At 42.0% G+C, this 8626-nt stretch overlaps 1 protein-coding gene across 1 annotated transcript; it reads right to left on the bottom strand.

The window, feature by feature from the left end:
- Nucleotides 1–103: 103 nt before the first annotated feature.
- Nucleotides 104–8554, bottom strand: LOC139478593 (putative hydroxypyruvate isomerase). The gene is made up of 8 exons (XM_071261139.1): nt 8286–8554; nt 7872–7983; nt 6759–6858; nt 6469–6547; nt 6108–6157; nt 4868–4937; nt 3834–3968; nt 104–2732 (listed from the first exon to the last, which is right to left on the bottom strand). The coding sequence occupies exons 1-8, from the start codon at nt 8551–8553 to the stop codon at nt 2683–2685; spliced, it is 864 nt and encodes a 287-aa protein (XP_071117240.1). The 5' UTR covers nt 8554; the 3' UTR covers nt 104–2682.
- Between the last annotated feature and the right edge of the window lie 72 nt (nt 8555–8626).

Below are 8626 nucleotides of genomic sequence, written 5' to 3'. Positions count from 1 at the left end.
CACTCTTCTTTTTTAACTTTCTTAAAAGATCCACCAACTGTAAATTTTTTTGAAATGGGATTTATTTATTTTTCTTCTTAATTTGCTGTCTAGTTTATTCCACTGATAGCATATTGCACAAATAAATATTTTCTAAGCAAGGACCCACATAAGTTGACATATTAAGCATAGGGTGAGTGAGTGAGTTGGGTTTAATGCCAATTTTAACATTCCAGTTATATTGTGGCATGTCAGCTTAATGTGGGAGGAAAGCCCGAAGTGATGCACGTCTTGGACGTTTTCCACTTTGGTGAAACCCACGAGCAAGTGTAGGGTGCAGACAAAGCCAGAAACATAATCGGGGTGAATCAGGGTTCGAGCCCACAATCATAGGTTTCTGGACGCAACTCTGCACAGGGAATCGCTACACCTAAGAGAACCGGGCCACCTGTGCCCCCAAATTAAGCATGGAAGTCAAGTCATTTTGTTGGGGAACTGATAGTATGTATAGATCACAACAGTATTTACACTTGATAAAGATACAGCCGTGCTGCAGGCTCTCCTCCCACAGTAAACCATTTCCTTTACCACCTGACCTGAAGTGGAGGAGAAAACTAAAATAAAAATTTAATGATTTTTTTCAAACCTACAACGGGTATTGTCCAGTAAATATCCTTAGAGCAAGTTTAAGAAAAAGTGTGGCCTTTGAATTGATGCACAGCAATCTATGCTGGTCGCCAGGGACTTAATGGATCGGGTGGTCAGGCTTGGTGACTTAATGGATCAGGTGGTCAGACTTGGTGACTTAATGGATCGGATGGTCAGACTTGGTGACTTAATGGATCGGGTGGTCAGGCTTGGTGACTTAATGGATCGGGTGGTCAGGCTTGGTGACTTAATGGATCGGGTGGTCAGGCTTGGTGACTTAATGGATCGGGTGGTCAGGCTTGGTGACTTAATGGATCAGGTGGTCAGACTTGGTGACTTAATGGATCGGATGGTCAGACTTGGTGACTTAATGGATCGGGTGGTCAGGCTTGGTGACTTAATGGATCGGGTGGTCAGGCTTGGTGACTTAATGGATCGGGTGGTCAGGCTTGGTGACTTAATGGATCGGGTGGTCAGGCTTGGTGACTTAATGGATCGGGTGGTCAGTCTTGGTGACTTAATGGATCGGGTGGTCAGGCTTGGTGACTTAATGGATCGGGTGGTCAGGCTTGGTGACTTAATGGATCGGGTGGTGGTCAGGCTAGGTGACTTAATGGATCGGGTGGTCAGACTTGGTGACTTAATGGATCGGGTGGTCAGGCTTGGTGACTTAATGGATCGGGTGGTCAGGCTTGGTGACTTAATGGATCGGGTGGTGGTCAGGCTTGGTCCGGTCTAGATTATTTGCAGGCTGCCATCGTAAAGATGGAATATTGCGGAGCACTGCATTAAAGAACAAACACTCTCACTCATTACTGTTCAGGTATTCAGGATGCCTCAGGTGCAGGGCACAGCACAAATTACTGGGTGAGACCAACAATGGGGTGTTGTGCTGCCAATCCAGGAATATATCTGAGAATTCTGTTTGTTGTTAAACGCCGCACTCAGCAATATTCAAGCTATATGACGGCGGTCTATAATCAAGTCTGGACCAGACAATCCAGTGATTAACATCATGAGCATCGATCTACACAATTGGGATACGATGACATGCATCAACAAAGTCTGACCACCCGATCCCATTAGTCGCCTCTTACGACAACTATAGTCGCTTTTACGGCAAACATAGGTTGCTGCAAACCTACCCCGGATCTTCACAGTTCAATTTGAGAGTAGTAGACTTGAGTCTTAAGTAGAATGAGTCGCACACTGTCTACGGACGGACTACTGATAGAGGAAGGAACAACAGTTAACAAAATATTTGTATTTGGTTGTACATACATTATACAAGCGCAAAACGCAAGGATTTCATTCTGTATTGATTGCACATGGTCATGGTGAATCAAACTATATATAACTGTTTCTGCTTAACATACACCAGATTCAATACTACACCAGTTGATGCATCGAATCACTCTAGGGAAATATACTGGCCTATGATTGGCTGACTGAATGTCAAGGTCACTTTATTTGAATTGCTCACAGAAGTCCCCTGACCCATCTTCCTTCCCCAGCTTGTTCCTGGTGTGAATCTCTCAGTGGAGGTCAAAGGGTGATCAAAACCTTCCAGGCCAGATTCGAAGTCCTCTTACTTCCATCAATCAGTTTCAACAATATTCATTAAGTTTTAATGCATGGATCTCTTGCTAATTTCTATGACCAAAAGGAGTAAACTGGTTGAGTTTATTTCGCAACAGTTCAATGGAGAAAGCCGAAAGTGATGTAGGGTATCTATGTTGACAACTACAGTGAAGCCCGGACATGACCAGGGACCTCAGTCTGGTTTATTCCAAACCCCAAGCAAGCTAATCCAAGAAATGAAAGCCTCTTGAAATATTTTCCAGCATTTGATTGGCCGACCTTTATGGTAAGGTCACAGAAAATCTTTATAACACCTACATTTTCCCTGTGTTTTATCCGATCGATTTAACACAGGACACATCTGCCTCTTCCATATAGCAGAACACAATATTTCCAGGTTTCTATGACAACCAGAATAACATCCCAGAGCCCACTTCCTGTGTTTGGTGAACATCTTCACAAAGACTGGAGGTGTTACAGGAGGCCAAGGTTCCGCAGGCCCTCGAGTCCAGCCAGTGTGTCTCCTGTCAACACCGGAAGTAAGGTAAGTGCAGTATACAGTTACAGATGTACACCAACCTGAACCCATCCCCCGAGTTGTAAAACAAGTGACAATCACATAAGGACTAACAATCCACTAATAGAGACAATCAGACCTTTTCTTTCACTTCCCAAGACCACCTTGGCCACAATACAGTCTGTCAAAGACAAAGTGAAACTTAATGATGTTAACAGAAATCATTACGAAACTAACGAGGAAATATTACAGATAAACATATTATTCAATTCCAACCCAGTAACTCATCAAACATGAAAACAATAAACACAACTACAAACATCTTGTGCTCCAAGTGCATATTATGGAGTTCTGTCAATGCAAAGACGTATGTATATACACATAGTAGACAATTAGAACGGTCGTGTTTTTATTACATACATGATAAAATCGGCAATACATCTGCGGAACATGAAATGCACATGCCGTTCTCGTGGAGTAACTAAGGAAGTTGATAAACTAGGCATTGCGCAAGCGCCAGATGGCCAAACATCGACCACTCTCTCCTCAAGGCAGGGCGTCTTTCACATGTGTTGTTGATTGACTTGGCCTGCTTGTGCAGCCCACATCACCAAAGGCTATCGCTGCAGGGTTCCCATCCTATCTAAATACGTCTTTGGTCTGCACTACCTTCATCACATCATCAACAAGCGCTGCCAGAAGGGGTGATTAACGGAATCGGGTGGTCAGGTTCGCTGACTTGCTTGATGCATGTCATTGTATCCCAATTGTGTGGGTCGATGCTCATGATGTCAATCACTGGATTGTCTGGTCCAGACATGATTATATATATGACCATATGTCCACATGGTCCAGACTTGATTATTTATTTACAGACTGCGTCATTTAGATGGAATATTGCTAAGTGCGTTATTAAACAACAAACAAACAAACAAATCTTAACTGCCCAGGGTACCCACAGATGAGGTCTACAGACACCTGAAGACCGATCTCACTGTTCCCAGCAATGTAATGATTTGGACATAGAAAAACAGTGACGGATCAACTTAAAAGCTGCTGCTGACACAAGCTAATCAATGGTATACATCTCACAGTTTACAGAATCTACCTTTAGGATTGTACTCTAAGCCGATGTAGCCCTGGTATCCGAGATTCTCCAGGACTTGGAACACATATGGGTAGTTGATCTCGCCTGGACTGTCTGGCTCATGGCGGTCCGGCACCTGGGAGATCTGTATGTGACCTGGAAACCATGTCAGTTGTCATGGTAACATGGATTGATCAAAGTTGTGTTTGATGCCGCTTTCAACAGTATTTCATATATTGACGTGTCAGTTTAATGTGGGAGGAGGCCAAAGAGATGGCCTTGAATGTTGAACTCACTGCTGAAACTGATGAGCACAGGTATGGTGCCAACAGAATCAGGGAGTCAAACCCATGACATGCACATACAATCTTCCCAGTCAAGAGACTTAACTGGCTGTAAAAGTCCAGTTTCCACCCTTGCCAAACGAGGCTGGAATTTCTGGGCTCGATCTTAGTGGCTTAAACGAGTTATGACCCTTCTTTGTCCCTCCTATTGACCAATCAGATTCCACCTGTCATATCCCTTGCACTTGCTTCAAACAAAATGGCGGCACTGAGTGAAGACAATCTGATCGATAATCAAGATCTATTTTGTAATAAAACAGTCTTACTTCATGTCGTGCATCAAATCATGAGCACCGTGATTAAAAACATGAAAAGATTGGGACAATATCTGTTGATTGCAGTTTACAAAGCAGATGTCGATTTTGTTACGCGAATTTGATTGGACAATGCACAGACTCGATAGTCTAGCCAAAATATAACTCCATGTACAGATGCTACAGGTAAACAAGATGACTGACTCACTCAGGCTCAGTTACTGTGATGGAGCTGGAATATTGTGGGATGGAAACTAACAAAAGAACATCGACTAGCGCGAAGAGTGATAACATTTAGCTGAAAATGTTTGAAATTATACTAGCCTTTAAGATACCTCTAACATGAACAGAACTGGTCCGGGCTCATTTCCATCCCTTTTAAACAACATTCACATTTAAGTTCAGCTAGTTGATCCCTACACAGATCACCAGTTCCCTCATGGGTAGACCCACTTACCGATGTATGGGAACATTTCCTGCAGGTTCTTCGTCAGGTTTCCTTCCATGATCTGTACATGAAACACGTCCTGGACAGAAAGTGAAAAAACATAACGATCCTGCTTTTCCCAAACAACTAAATGCCATGCAAGACAGAAGACAGGACAATATGTGATCAAGAATTGGGAACAGACCTTGTAATACTGATTGCTGAACAAATGACACAATTAACACCTGTTTGAACATGCTACCTGCTTGTTACTCTGTGCCAAATTACTTTTTGTTCAGACTTGTTATGCGTGTACACTGGTGTAGAGTGAAAGTGGGGTAGCCTAGTGGTTAAAGCGTTCACTCATCTCGCCAAAACCCAGGTTTGACTCCCCACATGGGTACAATGTGTGAAGCCCATTTCTGGTGTCCCCCACCGTGATATTGCTGGAATATCGCTAAAACCGGCGTAAAACCATACTCAATCCATTACTGCAGCATGAAAGCATTGAAACATAAGGAGAAGTTAATTCCTGACCACCATTGAAAACATACAATTCAAAAGAAGTTAAGAACACCCGACTCTTTTCTATTATTTTAGTTATGTGAAAGAGACGGTTGTTCCTTAACTTGTTTTGAGTTGTATATATATTGAGTTATCCATACTATGAGTTGTACTATGGTGGCCACATGACTTTAAAGTAGTACTCCCAGGACCATCTTCCCGAGGCAAGGGAGTTAACTAACTTTAAAAGTCCAGTTTCCACCCTTGCAGAACAAGGCTGGAATTCCTGGGTTGATCATAGCGCCACCAGTGGCTATTACGAGTTATGTCCCTTCTATGCCTCTCCAATGGACCAATCAGATTCCACCTCTCGTATCACTTGCATTTGCTTCAAACTAAATGGCTGCGTCCAGTCAAGATGATCTGATCGATACTCAAGATCTATATTGTGATAAAACGAGTATTACATCGCGAAGTGCATCAAATCATGTGAGTACCTTGATTAAAAACATGAAAAGATTTGGAAAATATCTGTTAAAACGAGTTGGTGGTACACATGCTTTGCAAATCCTGCAATCAGTCGAACGCTACATGACAGTTTATGAACCGGATTTCGATTTCGTTGCACGATTTTGATGGGACTGTGCACAGACTCGTCAGTAACTCCACAATACAGCCTAGTTCAGCAAGGGTGGAAACTGGACTTTTATAGTCAGTTAACTATCTTGCCTCGGGAAGATGTTCCAGGACGCACTTAGATACTTACAAACTGAAGTTTTAAGTTGGGGTGGTTTAGTCGCTTCACGTATTCCAGCCCTAGGGAACGAAGATCAGGTTTACAGCATTTCACTCAGGTTCTCCACATATCATGCAGTCTAACAATATTGACACCAAACTGTATAATGTGCAACTTGTAAACTCTATTCAAATTATTATTATTTTTTATCATCATCATCATCACTATTACTTTTATTATTGTTGTTGTTATGATTATTCAGCAACTGTTTTTTACCACTGACTTCTAAACCAAACTGCCAAAATATCCCACTACTTTTGCAGCTGATGTTGCAGATATGTCCTGGTGTCAACAAGAGAGTTGTGTCAACAAGAGAGTTGTGTCAACACACCTTTGTGAGGGTCGTACAGGAAGTAGTCTGGGACCGAGATTCTGTTGTTGACCGGCTCTATCACACCCAGGATTCCTTCCTGTAAACACAAGACAACTGAGCATAGACTAGTTGAGTGGCTAGACTTTGGCGTACGATGAGGTGATGATACGAATAGTGCACTGTCTTCATCTGGTTGTACATTCAACAACATACACTGTAAACAAGCAGCACATACAGTGACACATGTAGCATCTCGTATCGCCTATGGGTGTTCAGCTTTACGGCTTAGTGCTGACTACGATACCTACCTTCTGTAACCTGTCCGCTGCATATTGGAGATTGTCTAGGAATGTCTCCTCCATGACCTTATCATCAACTTGACCTCTCTTGCCAGCCATCAAGTGCATTCTGTGAAATCACACAAACCATGCCATCTTGTTATCTCAAATTATTATTCTTAATGTTCAAATATCTCAGACAGATTTTGTAACATTCATATTTCCAATAGAAATGCCATGAAATCAACAAAACATTTAAATTCAAGATGGCACTCCCCGAGTGCATCTTCTTTCATGGCCCTCGTGCATACAATACTGCCAACGTTCTTTATACTGAAAATAATATCACTGTAGGGCTGGTGTGAGTCTAAATTTACTACCGACCCCCTATTTCCCTACCCTACCTGAGTACCCCTTGTAGGTCTCAATTTGTGTGTAGAAATCTGTACATGCAATGCCGACGCTTGTCAACATTAAAGTATCATGAAGCCTAAGAAGACTGATGTCTTTATTCGAGAACCCGACATGTACAAAATGTCAGACTGGGAAGGCTTTACCGGAGCCCTGGAAAAATTTATTTAGATTCATGTATAAAGTGATCTGATCATGCATACACTGAAGATGACTGAAGCTTTATCTTTATTCGAACATATAAAAGTCAGAAGGAATGTGCGCATAGTATGGAAGAAATGCAAACATTATCGACTTGTAGTGTAACCATGGAATTTTATTGTTATTGTCATTAAACAATATATTATGTGACTAACCACGAGTCTGGGTACTCCTGTGGGTACCCGAGTCCTCAGTACCCACCCAACCTGTGTACCCAAGTTACCAGCCCCAGCCCCAGCCCCAGCCCCAGCCCTGCTCCAATGTTAATCATAAATAACTATACACTAACTGTTAACCGTCATATCGAATCTTCACAACCCTCTTGAATCCCTCCATACTCAAACCCTTTTCCAGTAAAAACTGGTAGTTAACTAATTGAAGATCACCATCCAATATTTCAACAGAGGAAAGTGTGATGAGGCTCTACAATAACTTCACTGGAGCAACTTAAATCTAGTATGAGAACGTCCATAAAGTCTTCTTGTATGTACAGTACTGAAAAGTCAACTATATATATATATATATATATGCCTTTTACACTCCAAAGCATTTGCATATTGTATTGATAATTCCAGTTTCTCTCTGAATTCTTCTTTTCTGCTTGGAAGTGCAGCTATTCCAAGGTCACCCTTTGCTAAGTCACCTGCAGGAGAAAACATTCACATACAGAATAAATGTCAAGTCATTGTAAAAGTCACTGGCAGTTCGTTTAGAGTTTTGCCAATGGCTGTGAGAATTAAGCTCATTAGTTGTATATTTGAACTTGTCTTAAATACTCTCTTTTAAAAACCATCTCAACTGTTCATTATTCTCAAAATCTTCCATTTACCTTAGTTTCAATAAGAATATGAAACTTTTTGTTTGCCCTTCATAAATTTGAAAGACAAATCTGTTCCAAATTCAGATTGAGAATGTTGACATATTAATTGTCACAAATGGATCTACCTGGGTAGGCATTGATAAGCACTTGCTCTAGCCCCGCCCCTTTTCTAGCAGCCGCCATCTGATCTGCTGGGACGTCATACGGGAACGTGCACTCCACGAACTTGAAACCTGCATCTTTTGCAACCTGATACCTGTCAGCTAAATTTGGCGTTTCCTTAAACATGAGGGAAACATTGGCTGCGATTTTCAGCGGCATACTGCTTGTCGTACGGTGCAATGTTCTTACTGCAGCCACGGCAAAGCCAAACGTAATCTTAGCAGGCAGCATGTGTTTCTGGGTCAAAGGTTGTATTCATATAGGTCAAGGACGCTTAACTTCTCGCGAGATTCGTTTGTTGTCA

The sequence above is a fragment of the Haliotis cracherodii genome, unplaced genomic scaffold, assembly GCF_022045235.1.
Source record: "Haliotis cracherodii isolate W230 unplaced genomic scaffold, xgHalCrac1.p SCAF_4, whole genome shotgun sequence".
In the NCBI taxonomy this organism is placed as follows: Eukaryota; Metazoa; Mollusca; class Gastropoda; order Lepetellida; family Haliotidae; genus Haliotis; species Haliotis cracherodii.
The sequence above is the reverse complement of the archived record's forward strand: the minus strand, read 5'-3'. Positions and strand labels throughout refer to the sequence as shown.